This window comes from Mytilus californianus, unplaced genomic scaffold, assembly GCF_021869535.1.
Source record: "Mytilus californianus isolate M0D057914Y unplaced genomic scaffold, xbMytCali1.0.p SCAF_17, whole genome shotgun sequence".
NCBI lineage: Eukaryota > Metazoa > Mollusca > Bivalvia > Mytilida > Mytilidae > Mytilus > Mytilus californianus.
The window spans coordinates 7,650,229-7,673,073 of record NW_026262659.1 but is presented as its reverse complement, the minus strand read 5'-3'; the positions used below and the strand labels follow the sequence as shown (position 1 = coordinate 7,673,073).

The 22,845-nt window shown below is 33.2% G+C and overlaps 2 protein-coding genes across 3 annotated transcripts in view; both read left to right on the top strand.

The window, feature by feature from the left end:
- The window catches only part of LOC127726322 (heat shock 70 kDa protein 12A-like), a 30,620-nt gene extending 13,845 nt beyond the window's left edge, over positions 1-16,775 (top strand). For both annotated transcript variants that reach the window (XM_052233647.1, XM_052233648.1), the window contains exons 4-5: positions 3,691-3,850; positions 14,695-16,775. In XM_052233647.1, the coding sequence (XP_052089607.1) occupies positions 3,691-3,850; positions 14,695-15,749 (1,215 nt within the window). In that variant the 3' untranslated portion in view covers positions 15,750-16,775. The remainder of the gene's footprint in view (positions 1-3,690; positions 3,851-14,694) is intronic.
- LOC127726325 (cyclin-G2-like) overlaps positions 1-22,845 on the top strand; it is a 486,290-nt gene that overhangs the window by 324,567 nt on the left and 138,878 nt on the right. The gene's annotated exons all lie outside the window — the stretch shown is intronic.

The window sequence follows — 22,845 nt, the reverse complement described above, 5'->3', positions numbered from 1 at the left end:
CTATTGTGTATTCCGAAAAGTACTCACAATGTTTACACGAATGGAATTCATGCTGTTATTTTTATGCCCCCGCCGTAGCGGTGGGGGCATTAAGTTTTACCCTTGTCCGTCTGTACGTACGAACGTACGTACGTACGTACGTACGTCCGTACGTCCCAAAATTGGTTTCCGTTCTCTAACTTGAGTTTGCCTCAACCAAATGTTATGAAACTTATACACAATGCTTATTACCACAAAACACAGATCAAGTTTGAATTTTGGTGGCGTCACTGTAACCGTTCTAGAGTTATGCGCCTTTATAAATGGAATAATTGGAAAATTTTTAGTTTCCATTCTCTAACTTAAGTTTGCCTCAACCAAATGTTATGAAACTTATACACAGTGCTTATTACCCCAAAACACAGATCAAGTTTGAATTTTGATGGCGTCACTTTAACCGTTCTAGAGTTATGCCCCGTTATAAATGGAAAAATTGCAAAATTTTTAGTTTCCGTTCTCTAACTTAAGTTTGCCTCAACCAAATGTTATGAAACTTATACACAATGCTTATTACCACAAAACACAGATCAAGTTTGAATTTTGGTAGCGTCACTCTAACCGTTCTAGAGTTATACCCCTTTATAAATGGAAAAATTGCAAAATTTTTATTTTCTTGTAAATATCAAGTAATTTATATTAAAATTGGAGTTATCTTCCTTTGTCCATGATTATAGTTGAATCAACTACAATCAATGCTTTATACAATGCAATGTTTAATTATGACTTCCACTGATAAAACACAGATCAAGTTGAATTTGGGTAGTGTCACTTTAACCATTATTGAGGTATGCCCTTTATAAATCGAAAGATTGCAAAATTTTTAGTTTCCATTCTGTTACTTTAGTTTGCCCCAACCAAACATTATGAAACCTATACACAATATTCATTACCACAAAACTAAGATCAAGTACAAATTTTTTGTTTCCGTTTTCTAACTTTAGTTTGCCTCAACCAAATGTTATGAAACTTATACACAGTGCTTATTACCACAAAACACAGATCAAGTTTGAATTTTGGTGGCGTCACTTTAATCGTTCTAGAGTTATGCCACTTTATAAATGGAAAAATTGCAAAATTTTTAGTTTCCGTTCTCTTACTTAAGTTTGCCTCAACCAAATGTTATGAAACTTATACACAATGCTTATTACCACAAAACACAGTTCAAGTTTGAATTTTGGTGGCGTCACTGTAACCATTCTAGAGTTATGCCCCTTTATAAATGGAATAATTGGAAAATTTTTAGTTTCCGTTCTCTAACTTAAGATTGCCTCAACCAAATGTTTTGAAACTTATACACAGTGCTTATTACCACAAAACACAGATCAAGTTTGAATTTTGGTGGAGTCACTTTAACCGTTCTAGAGTTATACCCCTTTATAAATGGAAAAATTGCAAAATTTTTATTTTCTTGTAAATATCAAGTGATTTATATTAAAATTGGAGTTATCTCCCTTTGTCCATGATTATAGTTGAATCAACTACAATCAATGCTTTATACAATGCAATGTTTAATTTTGACTTCCACTGATAAAACACAGATCAAGTTGAATTTGGGTAGTGTCACTTTAACCATTATTGAGGTATGCCCTTTATAAATCGAAAGATTGCAAAATTTTTAGTTTCCATTCTGTTACTTTAGTTTGCCCCAACCAAACATTATGAAACCTATACACAATATTCATTACCACAAAACTAAGATCAAGTACAAATTTTTTGTTTCCGTTTTCTAACTTTAGTTTGCCTCAACCAACTGTTATGAAACTTATACACAATGCTTATTACTACATAGTACAGATTAAGTACGAAATAAGGTGGCGACACTTTTACCATTCTTGAGTTATGTCCCTTTATAAACATAAAAATTGCTGAATTTTTTAGTTTGTTTCAACTTAATGTTATAAAACTTATACACAACTGTTCTAGAGTTATGCATGTTTACAAATAGAAAAATTGCTGAATTTTTAGTTTCTGTTCTCTACTTAAGTTAGCCTAAACCAAATGTTATGAGACTTACACACAATGCTTATTACCACAAAACTAAGATCAAGTTCAAATTTGGGTAGTGTCACTTTTACCGTTCTTCAGTTATGTCCCTTTATAACTATATGATATGCAAGCGGGGGCATCATCTGTGTCCACATGTGGACACTATCCACATTTATTTCTTATGATTCTTCTGTTTGTGCATGCTTACATGAATAACGTTGAACATTCTATTGTTAAAATACACCACCTGGTATGGATTGTTCGTACAAAAAAAGCATGAAGGAAGCGATGAAGATCTTCAGTCATGCAAAATCATGATTTTCTGGGGAAGGGGGACATAAGATTTCCAATTATATAGTTTTATTCTAAAGATGTAGGGCAAATTTCACCTGAGTTTGTTTCACCAACTGGGACAAAATCATAAAGGTTTTAAGACCTACTACATTTTGAAGTCTATAAAACATTCTTATGAGACATAAACCGTATTCAATTAGTTTTCATATTTCCAAAAATATTCAAGGATATATTGCTGTATGTTCTTCTCTTCAATTTTTGGATAATTGCACAAATTTTTCAAAAATCTAGCAAGATTTCAGTTTTGAATTATCTTTAGGCATTGATGACTTTCAAGTGAAATATTCGGAAATACACTAAGATGTTGTAAACAACTGACTGTAAACATATGATTGGATACTGTGTGTTTTAGTAAAGATTGAAGAACTTTCGCAAAATGTCCTTGGTTTGATAGGAATTCATGGAAAATTTATCCTACCCCCTTTTTTTTAGTTGTAAAAGGGAAGTAATAAAAAGTTTATTTCTTATCAAAATTTATTTTAAAAAGATTGATTAAAAAAAAATCTTTATCCTGCATGTATTGGTAGAGTTAAAAGATATATATGGTTCTCCAGAAAAAACCCATACCCCTCCATCCAGCAACACTCAAGAAAGATGAATGGTTGATGATTTGGATATTTTTTTTTAAATTAAGATTAAGACAATGTTGAGTATCCATTTTCGTTTGCTATAAAAAATTGCGAGGATAATTTCTAAATATTTTGATATTTTACATTTATCACTCCATGTATAAATTGTCCCACTTCTTTTGGATCTCTTAAGAGTCTCTCCTCATGGAATTTTTTGTACTTATTATGTTGATACATTTATTTGATACTTCCTTCCAAGCCCCTTTCACATTACAAATATTTTTTTCTTCCCATGCTATTCCATCAAAACAACCTATTCTCTTATGTGCCAATTTGGCATTTTTTGTACAATTAAGTTACGTTTTTTTTAATCCTTGCACACCAACATCAATTTAACCCCAGTTCTTAATAAAAGTATGTATTACTCAATCAATGTAAATATTTAAAACAAACTTTTGCACGGATGAGTACATGTGATGAGCTAACATATTTCATAGAGTAATTAGAGTAAGATTCAGATTTAAGTATTCCTTAGTTAGGTGAAGACTTAAGTATTTTTATGCATACGACTGAAGAATTTTACTCAACAGGGAATTCTTAGTGAAATCTAAGTTTAAAGAACACTTAAGTTAATATGTTTTATGCATATGGGCCCTGGCTCTTAGGAGCCTTTTGTTGAATATCCATACAAGATAATTTTCTATTCTCTATAAACTATATATATATATATATATATTGATAGGCTGGTATTAAAAGTGGCCAGTTGAGTATTGCTTTAGAGCCTGAAGCAGCTTCTATTTACTGCCAGCACCTTAAGACTGATAGACAGGATACTAAAGAAAAAAATGCATTTGCACAGACAATTAAAGCAGGAATGAAGTACATGGTAGTTGATCTTGGAGGTAAATAAGTTCAAACTTTACGAGGGGAGGAAAACACAATTTAGTTACTTTATTGTCACTTACCATGTTTACATGTCATGTCATTCAAGTGTGATACCCATTTCAATGAATATAACAGATGTTTCTGTCATCAAGTATGCGTAAGACCAGGATGTCAAGCAACCAACTATCAATAAATCTAAAGTAAATAACAGTAAAAAGATTTAACTGCACAAGACATTTGAAAACATTATAGTAGAGGTTCTACCTATTTATGATCTTCTTTAAAATCACTTAAAAAAACATGGCTTATTTCGATCTGTGGGTCCGTCCTCCAATTAATCTGTCTGTCCATCTTGTATCACTGTATCAGGTAAAGTTTTTATGCCCCCGCCGTAGCGGAGGGAGCATAAAGTTTTACCCTTGTCCGTCTACGTACGTAGGTACGTCCGTACATTCCAAAATTGGTTTCCGTTCTCTAACTTGAGTTTGCCTCCACCAAATGTTATAAAACTTATACATAATGCTAATTACCACAAAACACAGATCAAGTTTGAATTTTGGTGGCGTCACTTTAATGGTTTACGAGTTATGCCCCTTTATAATTGGAAAAATTGCTAAATTTTTAGTTTCCGTTCTCTTACTTAAGTTTGTTGTAACCGAATGATATGAAACTTATACACAATGCTTATTACCACACAATACAGATCAAGTTTGAATTTTGGTAGCGTCACTTTAACTGTTTTAGAGTAATGCCCCTTTATAAATGGAAAAATTACAAAAATTTTAGTTTCCGTTCTCTAACTTAAGTTCGCCTCAACCAAATGTTATGAAACTTATACACAATGCTTATTACCACAAAATACAGATCAATTTGAATTTTGGTAGCGTCACTCTAACAGTTCTAGAGTAATGCCCCTTTATAAATGGAAAAATTACAAAAATTTTAGTTTCCGTTCTCTAACTTAAGTTCGCCTCAACTAAATGTTATAAAACTTATACATAATGCTTATTACCACAAAATACAGATCAAGTTTGAATTTTGGTGGTGTCATTTTAACAGTTTACGAGTTATGCCCTTTATTAATGGAAAAATTGCTAAATATTTAGTCTCCGTTCTCTTACTTAAGTTTGCCGTAACCAAATGATCTGAAACTTATACACAATGCTTAGTACCACAAAATACAGATCAAGTTTGAATTTTGGTAGCGTCACTCTAACCGTTTTTGAGTTATGCCCCTTTATTAATTGAAAAATTACAAAAATTTTAGTTTCCGTTCTCTAACTTAAGTTCACCTCAACTAAATGTTATAAAACATACACATAATGCTTATTACCACAAAATACAGATCAAGTTCGAATTTTGGTGGGATCACTTTAACCATTCTCGAGTTATGCCCCTTTATGAATGGAAAAAAATGCAAAATTTTTAGTTTCTGTTCTGTAACTTAAGTTTGCCACAACCAAACATTATGAAACCTATACACAATACTTATTGCCACAAAACTCAGATCAAGTACAAATTTGGGTAGCGGCATTTTTATTGTTCTTGAGTTATGTTTTTTATAATGTTGTATGCAATCTGGGGCATCATCTGTGTCCATGGGGACACATTCTTCATTTATTGGTTAGGGTAGTCTGTGGTCACATCAACTTGAAACTTAGTACACAAGCTCATTATGAAGTGAACTGTGTAATATATATATGCCAAATTAGGGTTTAGTCCCAGATGCCATGGTTCACTGAACCTGGAAATGTGATTGGTTAAATTTTAAGTTTTAAGTTTTCTAAAGACTGTATGTGGTCATATCAACCTATAACTTAGTACACATATAAAAATAAGAAGATGTGGTGTAATTGCCAATGAGTCAACTCTCCATCAGAGACCAAATGATATTGAAGTTAACAACTATAGGTCATTGTACGGCCTTCAACAATGAGCAAAACCCATATTGCATAGTCAGCTATAAAAGGCCACCGAAATGATAAATGTAAAACAAGAAAACTAATGGCCTGATTTATGTAAGAATGAAATAAAAATATGATATACAATAACCCTGAATTACAGGCTCCTGTTTTGGGACAGGCACATACAGAATGTGGCTGGGTTAAAGATGTTAGCAGGCACCCAATCCTCCCCCTATAAACCTGGGACAGTGGTGTAACAGTACAACATATGAACAAACTATAAAAATCAGATGAAAAGGGCTTAACTCATCAGATTGATACAAAGCAGAAAAACAAGTAACAAAAACACAGACCGGACGTGTTAGGGTATTTATACATCCCTACAACAATGAAGACATACATCTGAGAGTACTCACAGTTACTGACAGCTAGTTTAAAGCCAATAACAACTAATAAAAATATCATGTATCTAAGACTAAACTATCAACCATCACACATCAAACATCCACTGGATTTAGTGTAAAGACGTCATTAACAGTCAGAGAAAAACATGACCTTGTGCAATGCCAAAATACAGGTATCGACAGATTGTAGAACCGTGAATGTGCATATGTACAGTCTTGAAATATAAATTTAAGGAGACAGATTAATATAAGCACTTGTTGCTTGTTTCTTTTTGCCACAATGTGAATTTGTATTGTATTTGAGGATGTAGTCAGTTCAGGTTTAGGATTTTTTTGTCAGCTGTTCAGACTCCTTGGGTTTTTTCATACAATACAGGGTAAAATATTTTGCCCCATATCACCCACTTTTCTTTTCAAAGAAGACTTCAATAGCTCTTGAAAGGTCATTACCATAATTTAAGCATATTCTAGATTTCTTTTCTTAAGATTTGTGACCCAAATAATGCCAATGCTTAAATATAAGGTAAAAGCCAGAGTCAACCTTTTCCCTGCAATTTTTTTAAAATCAAATATCTCAAAAAAGGAGTTCTATAACCTATCAATATTTTTAGCTTATTTTTGTATCGCCTTGACAGAGTCAAAAAGCGAGACATAGGCGGTGGCAACAATGTATTAGTTTGTGATTAGGCCAGTTTATGGAGAACCACTAGTGGTAGGTCAATAATATTTGGTATGCAGTTGTATTAGCATTAGCACATCTCATTTCCACATCTCATTTCCATAGAGATTATTTGTCCCCGCCCCCTCTGTCATGGTCTATTGACTTTGAAAGTTTTGCTTAGTTTACATGTATTAGTTTGTGATTTGGTCAGTTTAGTGGAAACCACTAGCAGTGATCTCCTCAGGCCGTTTTAGGGTCGCGGCACCGCAACGCTATAATTTTTTTCCGTGACGCTATAATAATTTCCACAACGCTATAATTATTTTGAGGTGCTATTTTTTCTTGTCTCTATTATCTAGATACATTGCCGCAAAATTTTTTAGCTTTCATCTAATTACCGCTTGTGATCATAAAAATTATACAATCTTTAATTGTAATCCCTTCCAGTCGGACAATAGAGGCAATTAAGAGTGTTTAAATAGGTGTTAATTGCCCTTTGGGTGATAAATGTTTGGATACGAATACCACAAGCTGACACTTATGACATGACTAAATTACTAATAACATGTGGTCCAATATTGAAAAATTGGAATCAGAAAATCATAAGTACAAATCGAAATCTACGTTTGCATCATGGCATAAACGTCTCCTAAAAGAAGAAAGAACTACGCGGGGTACCTCGATGATGATAAAGTGGCTGACCAAACCAAGTTGTACAATTACGCAATATTTGTTATGTCGATGAAACAGCAATTTTTCAGTTATAAGTGAAGAGATTAAAAGATATATACGATTTATTTCTTTAGAAAAGAGGTGAAAGCACTGAATTTACAGATTGGTCATATGTTATTTCAAATTAACAACTTTTAAAGAAGTATTTTCTTTCCTTTCCTGTACTTCCTACTCAAGAGCGTACATTAAACATTCTGATTTTCGGCAAAATAAGTTTTTTACTTCATTAGAATGTGATGAAAATTGCCTTTAGTTAATGTTTCATCCATTTATTGTATTAAAAGCGTCATATTCATTCCAAATCAAACATTTATTTTCGCTAATTTTTCCTCGACCGCCATTTAAATATTTGTACAAATTATGGATCGGATGCAGGATTCATCGGAAGCGGACCAGCTATGACCAAATTCTGCAATTATATGATAATAACTACAGACGCACAAATGATACAGCTGACAGAATAATAATGATCCCAAAAGGGAAAATTACGCATTCCACATGCATTAACAGACTATTTGTTAGATCTCCTTGCTAAATGTATTTATTTCTATGTAAATGCATGGTTTCAATATACTGATTGAAGTACCTTAACTTCTTAAAAATATATATCTTTTTGATGAGAAACAACTGGGACTAATACCATGAATACATTGTGTCCCAGGAAACAATGAATTACATAAACATGATAAACAGAATAGTTTTTTAATCGAAATTTTATTTATTTCACTATAATGAAATAAAAATAATTCTACAAAACGCCGCTGCGCTCTGCATTGCAACTTGACCTTAGACCTACCATGCATCGAAAATGTTCTAGGGAAGACTGAGCTAGTAATATACGTCCTTGCATGGTCCCTTTAATACTGTTACCCAAAATAAGGTTGATTTTCATCTAGCGTAAAAGTGACTAAACCCCCTCAAAATTCCTAGCTGAAACCCCTGCAGTTAACATAAGACAATGTTTGACATGCCCTTTTTGAAATATCAATCATCGTGCTAAAGTGCCCTTTTCATGATTTGCTCCCTGCCCTTTTGAAATCCTAGCTGGAACACTGTAATATATGATACTTTCTTTTTCATTTTGATATAAACAAGTTCTTATTTGTACTAGATATTTAGTTGGTAGTTTCTGACAAGAGGAAACATATAATTGTGTAACTATAAATGAATATTGAAGACATAAACTGAAACAACTGTTATACTTTAATTGTATTCTCAGTTATGAATTGAACAATATAAACATTACTTAAAGGAAATAGAGCATTGTCATGAAGCGACAAATGACATTGAAAAAAAATACTAATTAATTTTTTTGCACCAATGTGATGCTATCCAAAAGTTCTGGGGAGAACACTGACTAGTGGTAGGTCAATAATAGTTGGTATGCAGTTGTATTAGCATTGGCACATCTCATTTCCATGGAAATTGTTTGGCCCTGTACCTTTAGTCATGGTTCATTGATTTTGCAAAACTTACATTTTAAAGTATTGCTTTTTGAATTTCAACATTTGCATTTTACTATCAAAATAACAAAAAGGCTAGACATATCTCTGTGTTAACAGTTTATGTTCCTTAACTAATGCTCTTCTGATTTATAGTATCAATTTTAAATTCCAGATTTTTTTAATTTCACCTGACTACATCCTTAATTTCATAATAAAAATATTGTTTACACCAAATATATTATTCAGAAATCAAAAGTGGGCAACCTCAACCATGCAAAAAAAAATTATATAATTAAAAGTATAATTTAGTATAATAAGAATGTACTATCGTGAAGGTTGTGGTTAGTACTTCGCTTTGAATTGATAAGGCTTGTATTCATATAAATTGTATTCATGTAATGAGTAGTTGCTTATCCATTTAGAGTCCATGTTATAAAATAGAAATCATTGCATTGTCTAATCACTATGATCATTATCAAATTTACGGCGCACTAGTTACAGGTTCTTGTTTTGATAACAAATTATGAAGTCTATTTTCGAATCTTGAGTTTGGCTTCAGTTTTCGATTTACGCTGTCTGGTCTCTGTTGATGGCACTGAGGAATCGGAAACCTCTAATGGATAAAGTTTTGAAATAGGACCACTCGTTAATCTGTTCTTTGTTCTAATTTTCACTGATCTAGTATATCTATCTTTTCCATGACAAAGTTCATCTACCATGTCTACGACTCATAGCTTCCACGTTATCCTCGGGGAATCATCGTAAATCTGGACCACGTCGCCACTTTGATAATTTGACTGTTTGTTCCGATGGTCTTGTGAAATTCTCTTAATGTGGTCAGATATTCATTTTTTGCAGACGTATATTGGTATGACGTTGGCGTCGTCGTCGTCCGAAGACACAATGGTTTTTGCACTATAACTTTAGTTTAAGTGAATGGATCTCTATGAAATTTTACCATAAGGTTAAATACCACAATAGGAAGGTTGGGATTGGTTTTTGGGGGTTATGGTACCAATAGTTAAGGAATTAGGGGCCAAAAAGGGGCCAAAAATAAGCATTTTCTAGTTTCCAGACAATAACTTGTGGAACGGTGTATGGACCTCTCTGAAATTATACCACAAGTTTCCATACCACAAAGGGATGGTTAGAATTTGCTTTGGGGGGTTATGGCTCAAACCGTTTAGGAATTAGGGGCAAAAAAGGAGGAAAAACAAGGTTGTCCTGGTTAATGGACAAATACTTTAGTACAAAACATAATTTAAAGCAGTGTAAGGGAGATAAATCAAATACATCATTTGAATTACCTCCCTTACACTGCTTTTAAATTATGTATAAAGTAATGGTTGATGAATAATTAAGACACTTTAAAACAGTGTAAGGGAGGTAATCCAAATACAACATTTTGATTACTTCCCTTACACTGTTTTGAAATTATGTTTAAAGAAATGTATATTTATAAAGGAAGACCAGTAAAAATATCTGCAAATGTTGCATCTTTTTTTTTTAACAAAAATATCCATATAAAAGATTTGACACCATATTTTAAATACTATTATAAAATGGATTAAGTTAGCACTATGGTGAGGGAAAGAATTTTTTTGGGGAAAAGGGGGGGGGGGGGTAAAAAGAAATTGTGGGGGTCAATTTTTTCTCATTTCAGATTTCAGAAATTAATAAGAATTATTCTTCAAATATATTTTTTTTTCAAATTTCAAATATTGAAAAATTTCAAGAAGTAATCTTTATTTGCACAGTATGGCGCATTAGATTTGTAAAATCTTTGACCACATTTATTTATTTGTTATGCCGAATCTGACCGTGTGTTTAGATTTTTAATTTTGGGTCCAGTTTTCAAATTGGTCTACATTAAGGTCCAAAGGGTCCAAAAGTAAACTTAGTTTGATTTTAACAAAAAATGAATATATGGGGTTCTTTGATATGCTGAATCTAAACATGTATTTAGATTTTTGATTTTGGGCCCAGTTTTCAAGTTGGTCCAAATTGGGGTCCAAAATTAAACTTTGTTTGATTTCAACAAAAATTGAATATATGGGGTTCTTTGATATGCCGAATCTTACCATGTATTTAGATTTTTTATTTGTGGGCCCGGCTATCAAATTGGTTCATATTGAGGACAAAATGGTCCAAAATTAAACTTTGTTTGATTGCAACAAAAATTGAATTATTGGGGTTCTTTGATATGCCAAATCTAACCGTGTATTTAGATTTTTAATTTTGGGTCCCCTTTTTTTAAATTGGTCTACATTAAGGTCCAAAGGGTCCAAAATTAAACTTAGTTTGATTTTAACAAAAATTGAATTCTTTGATATGCTGAATCTAACCATGTATTTAGATTTTGGATATTGGACCATAATAGGTAAATTAAAAAATTTAAAGTTCTTAGACCACATTCATTCTGTGTCAGAAACCTATGCTGTGTCAAATATTTAATCACAATCCAAATTCAGAGCTGAATCAAGCTTGAATGTTGTGTCCATACTTGCCCCAACTGTTCAGGGTTCGACCTCTGCGGTTGTATCAAGCTGCGCCCAGCGGAGCATTTTATTCCATCTGATTTGAAATTGTCTAATAAGTTCATGTTTAATATCTGCTTGACGGATCAAAGTAGTAGTAGTGGGTACGGTAAAATTGTCGATATTTTCGGCAATGTCTGACAGATATGGTAGACGGGTTATATTGCAGGAGAGATGGTGTCAACGGTTATGGATCACACAATTCGGATGATACATACATTAATGGTCTATCGTTCAATATTGCTTCAATATCCAAAATGACTGGTTGAAGTATTTCAAACTTAACACAGTTAGTTCCTAATACTTTCTGCAAAATAATTTTCGTAAGTCCAATTTGAAGGAAAGCTTTCTCAATATCTGTCGTTGCTGCATATTGGTGTAATCTAAATCTTGCTTTATCCCAGTTAACTCATTCATTTGTGGCGGGACGGACAAAAGGCAATCATTTAAGCTGGGCTTTTCTGGTGATTCTCGGCAGCTGCAATCATATACAATACTAATTGGGATGGTTGTTGAGTCTTTCTTAACAGCATAGTGAGGAATGTAGTGTTTTTTCTCACCTGCATTTTCATCTTGAACTTTCTCCACAAATCCTCATTTTTCCTGGTCAGCAATAATGTCTCCATAGACTTTGATCATTTCTGGTTCCCTGCTTAATTTATTTATCATACTAAGTGTATGGCGTTTTGTAATATTGTAATTACTAGGCAACTCTGGGAAATCTTCTTTCCAAGGAAGTTTTGCAATATATCAGTTGTCCTTCATTGTGATCCTGTCTGATTCATATGTCTCAAAAAAGTCTCTGCTTGATTTCAACGATTCATCAGAAACTTCTCCCAATGATTCGATTTTCCAAAATCATTCCAAATCGACTTCCTCTGTTTTGTGTTGCATCATGACATTGAACATGCAAGCTAAGGTTGTGGGTCCAGTTGAGTCTATCATTGGTCCAGAAAGCAGGTATCCGAGTTTTGATTTTACTGCGGTCGGGCCTGGTCCACGGATAACTTTGTCTTCTACGATATCCCAGTAGTAATCAGAACCTATTGAAACTGAAATCTTGAATTTATCCTTGTCTCTTACAGGGTGCGCTAATCTTAGTCCACTGAGGTATGGCAGTTTAGCAGCATTGTATGTTATGCGATTTTGTAACGATGCTGCAATAGTGCAAACAATTAATACTTCCATCAGTATTTTCCTTCTATGCTGGGTCTGTAAATCTATTACAGCAGTGTCTAAATTTCATACATTTCTCTTTGCATCTCCAAATGCTGCTGTGCTAATTTTCGAAGTTCCATTTGGTTTTAATTGCAATTCAGCAGCAAATTCTTTGCTAATAAATGACTTCTGAGATCCTTCATCTAAAAGTATATTAGCAGTAACTGACCTGTTATCTACCCAAACTGGTGAGAGTGCTGTCTTTAATAAAACGTCTGTCCTTGGTTTAAGGTCGATGTCAACTTATAGATTGATAATGCATCATTGTCGCTCTCTACTGTGTTTACTGTGGCATTTTGTGGTAGGTTTTATTGTACTTACGTTTTTTCTTTCTTGCTTAGTATATTCCTGTCACAAAGGCTAGTGTGATGCTTGCTATCATATTTCCTTCATCTAAATTGGGAGCGGCATTCCGAAACTTTGTGATTTCAGAAGCAATTGTAATATCCCTTTTTCTGCTTAATTATAGTAAAGAATTTTTCTCTGTCTATAACATTGGTACATTCTAGGGATGAATGCGATTGTTTGCAGTAAATACAAGTTTTGGGTTAGAACTGATTTGTTACGGACTGGGTTCTTGCAGAGCTTTTGGGTTTAGCTGCTGTGTAAAATGACGCAGTGGGAGTAAAACTGTCTGATTTATGTGAATTATCACTTTCCTGAACGTACATCTCTACATTTTTATCGTAAAATGCTCTTATACTGTGTGGTGTAAGTGACAGGTGCATAAGTTCAAGTAAATTCTGCATTTATAACTGTTTGTGTCTGTCCATAACGCTCCTTTAGTAATATGATTGCATGGTCATAGTTGGCGCTTGAAAGAGATAAACCGAATATGCATTGTGAGGCTTCATGATGTATCTGAGATTTGAGGTAGCTGAACTTCTGCGCGTTTGTCGAAGAGGGATTATGATGAACGGTTGTCTCAAATGATTCCAAGAATGTCTGCCATGTCAAAATGTCTCCCGTAAAGTTCGTAGATCAAGTTTTGGTAATCTGTGATAAAAGTTATTATTATTAGTATTAACGGAGTTATTTTCCACTGAAAATATATGATCGGTATGGTTTGAGTTGTGATTTGCAGTACTTGTTGACGGAAAATTTGATGTATGTGCTATAGGAACATAAGATGATTCGCTCACCGTAGGCTGAAATGTGTTTGTTTTGTTTCCAGAAACTATGTCCTTGTATCTGCCAATGGCGACTTCCATATTCAAATTATAATTGTTGGTGTCAAGAATTACTTGTTCCATGTCTCCGACTTCGGTTCCATCTTAAATCTGTGAGTCCAAAGTTTCAAGCAAGTTCCTCATCTTTATCAGTGTTTCTGTAGCAGCCAAAAGTTCTTGATGTTTTCCTTAGTCCTTTTGATCGGTCTTGTGACGGCGCTTCTGTGTCCACCACGAATTACTTTTAGCTTCTCCATAAGTCACAGCATCAAATATCGTTTAAGGTTGTGGTTAGTACTTCGCTTTGAATTGATAAGGCCTGTGTTCATACAAATTGTATTCATGTAATGAGTAGTTGCACACAAGGCAATGTTACGTATACTTTTACGTAAAACAATAGGTAACGTTAGTTACATAGTAAATGAATAGCGGCAAATCCTTGACATATATTTTGAAAATAATTTGAAGATGCAATGTTTTGCCTTCTGTTTTATATATATATAGATTATATCACATCACCTTATTGAACGCAGTATTTATCCACTCGAGATAGCTTAATTGTCAAACTTAAAAATGCAAAGGTTAATGAGCATTATAAAATTTCATTTAGTGGAAAATTTTGATTTCAATTAATGTTCTGAATGGATATGGCAGGAAATTACTCTAGACAAATTAAATCAATATGTGGTTTATTAAAATTTATCAAAACGGTCAGAACCAGTATAAATGCACACAGAATTAGATAAAAATATTTATAAATATATACTAAGAACATGTGATATTTTGTACAGGTGGCACAGCCGATATTACAGTTCATCAAAGATATGGAGATGGTTCACTAAAGGAAGTTGTTCCTGCAAGTGGTGGTCCCTGGGGTGGTAAATCTATAGATGAAGCTTTCCATAGTTTTCTTAAAAGAATTTGTGGACCCAAAGTCATGGAAGAATTAAGAAAAACTGAACTTGAGGACTTTATAGACTTATTCAGAGAATTTGAAACTAAAAAGAGGTCAATACGTGTAGATCAAACTAACAAAGTAGTCGTTACATTGCCTGTTGCCTTAATTGATTTAGTTAAAAGCCATAGAGGTAAAATGGAGACTGCTCTAGAGCAATCACCTTATGGTCAGGCAGTTTCCTACAGCAAGCAAAAGTTACACATTTCCCCAGATACATTTAGAGATTTATTCAAATCTACAACAGAAGCCTTAATAAAACATCTAGAAAGAATGTTTCGTGATGACAAGTTATCGGATTTAGAAAATCTTATTATGGTGGGAGGATTTTCAGAATGTGAGCTTATACAGCATAGAATGAAAGAAAAATTTGGAAAACATAAAAAGATAATTATTCCTGAAGAAGCAGGTCTTGCTGTCCTTAAAGGAGCAGTTTTATATGGCCACCAACCGAAGGCTATCAGCGCCAGAGTACTTCGTCGTACTTATGGTATCCAGAGCTGGCCGGAATGGGACGCTCAAATGCACCCAGAATCAAAGAAAGTTAATCTTGGTGGTGTAAATAGATGCAAGGATGTATTCTTTAAATATGTCCAGGTTGGTCAGCAAGTGGAGACTGGTCATGAAGAGTCCCAGGTATTCCAAGCTTTGAAACCAGACGAAAGAACCCTGGAGTGTACAATTTATGTATCAACCGACCCTAACCCTCGATATGTGACAGATCCAAGCTGTCAGCGACTAGGAAATTTAATAATTCCATTGCCAGAAATCAGAGCTGGACAAACATTAGAGATAGAGGAGACTATGGTATTTGGTGACACTGAACTTTTAGTCCGTGCTAGAGACTTACACACTGGACGAGTTGTTGAGACGCAGTTTGATTTGTTATAGAGTGCCGAACTAGATTATCATGTGCTAAGTGCATGAAGTGATTCATTGTACTTTGGTATGCTTACTGTACATTGTATTTTAGTATATTGTAAGAAATATTTTTCTTTCTTACTTGGTATGGATTTTTATCATATAAAACATAGGAATCAAATTCAATAGTGCCATTGGATAACTATATAGAGGTATCTGTAATTCTGCAAGGGGTAAAATTTATCAAATGTTTCCATTGAGCTATTAATTTTGCAAGCACTAAATTTTATTTAACTCAATTGACAATTAAATTATCACATAGTAAAAATTGATGCCTTCAAATACTATACCTTAATTTCAATTCTTACAGGGAAAAAAATCACTGTTAAACATGTTGAATCAATCATATTACAATCATTTGCATGACATATTCACTTGTACATTTTCAGATCATCAATCTGGAATTGATGCCCCTAAATTGTTAGCCTGATTCTATCAAAATGGTAGTTGAAGCAGAGTTGCATAACAATGTGAAATTGTATGTTTTCCAAATTATATCATTTATAATCTGTATTGATTGAAGCAAAATTAATAATGATGTTTTTTTTATAAACAATGTCTCATTCTTTTTATGTGTTTTAGTCACAGGAGTCAGTAATTGTCAAGATAATTCTGAATGATAATTGTGTAGACTTTCCTCAATACACTAGAAAACAGACTTTATAGACCGTTGGTTTTCCTGTTTGAATTGTTTTAAACTAGTCTTTTTGGGGCCCTTTATAGCTTGCTGTTCGGTGTGAGCCAAGGCTCCATGTTGAAGGCTGTACTTTGACCTATAATTAATTACTTTTTACACATTGTGACTTGGATGGATAGTTGTCTCATTGGCACTCATACCACATCTTCTTATTTATATTTACAGTTCACAATGAATAGCCCCTGATAGGTTTTTGATTGTATTTTTATCAGTTAACCAAATTCAAAGAAATGTTAAATTCTGCACAAATGTAAAAGTTTATCAATTTATAGTAAAGTGGATTAAAGGTTTTTTTGTTATTTGTTCATTGTTCAAAATCTAATATATTTGTTGCAATATTCTAATAGCTTACACTCAAATGCTGGGATTGGTTAATGAAATTGTAAGCAATGAATATGCTACCAATGATGTAATATTATTTTCATTTTGGTGTATGACCAACAAATTACCCATGATCCTCTAGATTATAGTTGAAAAGGGAAATTGAGACATATATGTGATGAATGTGTTCTTGACAACCAATACTTTCTTTGTACTGGCCTGAAATGATTATTGGCACCATTTTAAGAATATCGTTGGAAGTTTTTACCTGTTGGATGTCCTGGTTTACTGTCAAATACTGTAGTGCTGATCTTTAGTTGTGAAGAATTTATGTGTTTTTCATAATAAGGCCATATGATTTTATTTCAGGCCTCAAAACATAGAGAATAATGCCTATTATTAATGGTCACTGCCTTGTATTTATTGATTGATGACCTAAAATAAACTCAAATTAATGTAAACAAGTATAGATAGATTACAAACATATGTAGTCAATAAACATGTTTATTAAATGATATGAACAAATCAGCCCTAATAGGGATAAATCAGCATATGCAATACTGATGAAGTTGCCCTGTTGATGTAAATCAGGAGTTAATATTGCTTTTCGGACAGGGCCAATACGGGAAAAGTCGTATTGGCCCATGGGTTATTCGGGATGTTCACTTCTGGTTTTAATTTTCTTACGCCTAAGCTTACTTAACTTTGGACGTATCGTTATGCATAAAATTGTATCATATTGTCGAGCCTGCGACTTTTGTCGCAGAAAGCTCGACATAGGGATAGTGATCCGGCGGCGTTAGCTAACTTCTTAAAAGCTTTATATTTTAGAAGGTGGAAGACCTGGATGCTTCATACTATGTATATAGATGCCTCATGTTACGAAGTTTCCGTCAGTCACAAGTCCAATGTCCTTGACCTCATTTTCATGGTTCAGCGACTACTTGAAAAAAAAGTTCAGATTTTTTGGAATGTTAAATTCTCTCTTATTATAAGTAATAGGATAACTATATTTGGTATGTGCGTACCTTGCAAGGTCCTCATGCCCGTCAGATAGTTTTCACTTGACCTCGACCTCATTTCATGGATCAGTGAACAAGGTTAAGTTTTCGTGGTCAAGTCCATATCTGAGATACTATAAGCAATAGGTCTACTATATTTGGTGTATGTAATGATAGTAAGGGGTACATGTCCAACTGGCAGGTGTCATCTGACCTTGACCTCATTTTCATGGTTCAGTGGTCATAGTTTAGTTTTTGTGTTTTGGTCTGTTTTTCTAATACTGTATGCAATAGGTCAACTGTATTTGGTGTATGGAAATATTGTACGATGTTCATGTCAGTCTGGCAAGTTTTATTTGACCTTGACCTCATTTTCACGGTTCATTGCTCAATGTTAATTTTTTGTGATTTGGTTTGTTTTTCTAATACTGTATGCAGTAGGTCAACTATATTTGGTGTATGGAAATATTTTACGATGTACATGTCAGTCTGGCATGTTTTATTTGACCTTGACCTCATTTTCAAGGTTCATTGCTAAATGTTAAGTTTTTTTGTTTTGGTCTGTTTTCCTAATACTATATGCAGTAGGTCAACTATATTTGGTGTATGGAAATATTTAATGATGTACATGTCAGTCTGGCAGGTTTTATTTTACCTTGACCTCATTTTCATGGTTCATTGCTTATGTTACATTTTTGTGTTTTGGTCTGTTTTTCTTACACTTTAAGCAATAGGTCAACTATATTTGGTGTATGGAAAGGTGTACATGTCTAACTGGCAGGTGTCATTTGACCATGACCTCATTTTCATGGTTCAGTGGTCAAAGTTAAGATTTTGAGTTTTGGTCTTTTTTTCTAATACTATATGCAAAAGGTCAACTATATTTGGAGTATGAAAGTATTTTATGATCTTTATGTCAGTCGCGCAGTTTTTATTTGACCTTGACCTCATTTTCACAGTTCATTGCTCAGTGTTAAGTTTTTGTGTTTTGGTCTGTTTTTCTTAAACTATAAGCAATAGGTCAACTATATTTGTTGTATGGAAGAATTGTTAGCTGTACATGCCTGCCTGGCATGGTTCATCTGACCTTGACCTCATTTCCATGGTTCATTGTTCAATGTTTAGTTTTCTTGGTTAATGTTAAGTTTATGTGACAGTTGTAAGAAAGCTTTATATTTAGGACTATCAACATAATATCAATGATTAGTAAAGAAGGCGAGACATATCAGCGTGTGCACTCTTGTTTAACTGAATATCATAAAATAAAAGTTTAAATGATGTTCAGTGTTTTGTAACGTTCGGAAATGGAAATATTTCACAGCCTTTACAGTACCACTTTCGATTATTTTCACTGTTTCATTTCTGTTGATCAATCATCAGAAGGCAGACAATTCAAGACCACAAGAGTAAGAATAGTTAAACTGTCTGATTTATTCTTCCCAGCTACTTTATATTTGCTAGAAAAAATGAATTGTAATAGCATAAGATTAAGTACTTGGACGATAAATCGGAAATTACATCTGACAATGTTGACAAAAAATCCATCGTGAATGCCAAAAAAATACCAAACTCTGAGGAAAATTCAAAAACGGAAAGTCCCTAATCAAAGACAAAGACAAGTTCAGATATGAATATCTGAATCTTCTTCGCGGTAAGTTTCTTAGTTTAATCAAAGAATTAAAATCATTTAATAAAAGTGTTATGAACTTGCTTTCTCGATCAGCTGTATTGGCCCTCGACTCTTCGAGTCTCGGGTCCAATACAGCTAACATCGAATCCATAACAGGGCCAATATAGAAACAGCCAGTTAATAACACTATAAAATTTTTTCCAACTAGCCTTTAAAGGCTTATGATGCACTGTCATTTATGTACGAAATATAATAGTATATTTGAATTTCCTGATTTTCACTTTGAAAATGATTTCTATACAATGAATCTTGTTACTAAATTTCATTTATTCGTTTCTTTAATCTAGTTATGTCCCGCCTTTGGTGAAGGAAGACATAATGTATTTGAAACATTCGGAGTCTTGACCTTGACCTTTGACCTCGTAAAAATAATTGACTCTTCGTGACATTTTTGTGTCCAAAACATATCTAGATGGTCTATGACATAGGATTTCGATATTTGGCAAATGTTTACAGCACCTTTTAAGACAATGTGTAAGGTACCATTCATGATGACATTGATTTGGACATTTGACCTCTACTGTCCTACAATTGATTTTTATTTATCCACCCCAAATCAATTTACATTTTTGCTTGCCATACATGCCATAGACAGATCTTTTTAAAGACCTAGGGAGTCATACCCATACACAGGCTTAATATTCATCTTTTTATTTCCCCTTTCTATATTATGTGGTCCTTCAATTCTGTATTTTGCCTAGCAGAAATTATAGCCTATATAATTTGTCATTAAAACCCAAACAGTTGACTTGGGTATGAAAATATAGTCATCCCTGGACTTCTCCTGGTCTGTCATTTCATCCCTTGTTGTGATTCTGTCTGGCTCTACTATATGCCTAAATTCGCAGCTACAACTGGTCCAAAACAAGAAGACATTAAATATGATGCCTCATGTAAGGAGAGTGCCACTCCATCTGCACATTTATAAATCCTTATAGCAACTCCTTGAGGGGTATGTAGGTAGCCAGTTGTAAGGAAAAAAAAATCTGTTTCTATGCAACATAGCCTCATTTCCAGTGGCAGTCCAAATGTCCCACCATATATTTAGGTTGACTTACCTTCTAGAACCTAACTTTTGTATTATTTGTTCTCGTCCTAAATTTAGTGATAAAAAACTTTGTTGATAAAATGTATGCATACAGATGTATCAATGCAGATCATGAATCGATTTCAGCATGTTGTTACCTACAAATATATATCATATAACATGAAGTAATGTTTATTTGATTTATACTGGGAACAGTATATCTAACGGGAAATGAATCTGATACGCTTTTCAGTATAAAATTGATAAAATCTCGGACTCCCCGAGACTTCCCGAGATTTACGGATTTTGGTAGCGTCTGACTGAAAAACTATCAGAACTGCTCAACAAATAAACCACATAACTCTAATTGTAAATAAATACAAGTTTTATCATTTAGAAGATATATTTTGTCATATAAAATTACCAAAATAAGTTTGATTTATTTGATGTGAAGTGTTTTATAATAGTTTGGGAATTTGTAAATCATCGCCGCAATGGCCGCCATTTTTTTATTACCTTGTTTGCATTCTGCACAATTCTGTAATGAAATGCTTGCGATTTTAACAAATTTGAAGTGACAGAATACAAGTTTGATACACAAGCATCACTATAAAACTAGTTTGAATGACATTTTATTGATAATATCAGAAATTATTAGGATAATAGCGAGTCCGTTTTTAACACATGTCCGTTTCTGTATCGTATCTTTATTAACTATGGCACGACGATAAAATCGACTACAATCAGGTAGTGTCAAGTCCCGTCAATATATATGTTCCTGATTTATATTATCATTTTTTTTAGTCTGTAGGCCAAACTTTTTCATGATGTTTGGCATTTTATTAAGTATTTAGAAACAATTTTTAAGTCTAAAGAACATGCAATGAACCATTATAGATTTGACTTAATTACGATAGACAGTGATTTGTGGTATATGATCAAAATGATTTATGATATCAGATTTTACAATAAAAGTCCTCTTGTGTAGAGAAGATTCCATTTTATAGGCCATGTAACATATTAAAGCAGAGGACTTCAAATTTTTGATACAATTTGGAAAAATGAAGACAGCAAATTAAGACAACCTCAAATAATAAGGAAAATAACTCTTAAGTAAATGAAAAAATACAGAAAACAAAATGTCTTACGTCATTCCTTGCTATGTCTGTTCTTGCATAGAACAAGAGCAATTTGCACCAACCCTTCTAAATTGATCATTTGGTGAGTTTATCTGAATTCTCCCAAAGCAGGTGTTATTGAAGCTGAATACTGACAGTGCACAGCTATCTTAAATGTGCACGTTGGTGTTGTTGCTGACGATTGAAACCTTCAGAAACTTTCGAAGTCCGTAAAAGTATCTTACTTTTAGTATTCTTGTCTTAATGTCATACTTCATTTTGTGATGTCACCATGCTTTGTAGGTAAGTTACAAGACAATCAATTAAAGTTGTTCACCATTTATTTTGTTGTCCTGTATTATCTTAAGGGTATACGATACAGTTTTTATCCCACTGTGAAATTTTGAGGAAAGTTTGCATTCTTGTTAGCTATTTTTCACCTAGTCAATTCAAATATGTAATAAAAAATATACCTTCATGTGCTACTTTTGGAGATGAATGGGGTCGAAATTTTAGCCATTTACTGGACATTTCGGTTTCTTGAACATTTCTATTCAGCGGAAAGACACAATTTATTTTTTTGTTTCAAAAGATAAACGCAAGTGGAGTTTTGTAAAAACGTGGAATATCTTCGCTACATTAGTGTGTTTTGAGTTTGTGTAACAATTCTTCGGAAATGTTAATTTTTATCATATTTTCATGATTTAAGTAAAAAAAACGGCATTTTTGTCTGTATATTTATCTAACTTAAAAAAAAAATCATCGGTTATTTGTTCATAAAAATTGCCACACACAATCTTCTTGCATAATCAAGCCTAGTGACACTTTTGGGTAAAGATTGCATGACTTGATATATAAATCTTCCAAGGTTTATCACTACTTTTGAGATACACAAAGTATAGTGCATTTGTCATAACATTCTATACATTCTATCCATGAACATTTCTTGAAATTTATCAATGAAAAGATGCTCAGATATTCAAGTTACAAAATGATGTTGTACTTGTCACGAAAATTACATAACTTGTGCAAGGTGCAGGAATTTAATTCTGTTCTAAAAATATCAATGATGTCATTGTTAAAGTAATCTTTAAAATTTTAGTTATCTTCCTTTTTCCATAATTGTAGTTGAATCAACTACAACCTAGTTGAATCAACTACAACCAATTCTTTAAACAATGCAATGTTTAAATTTTACTTCCCACTGATAAA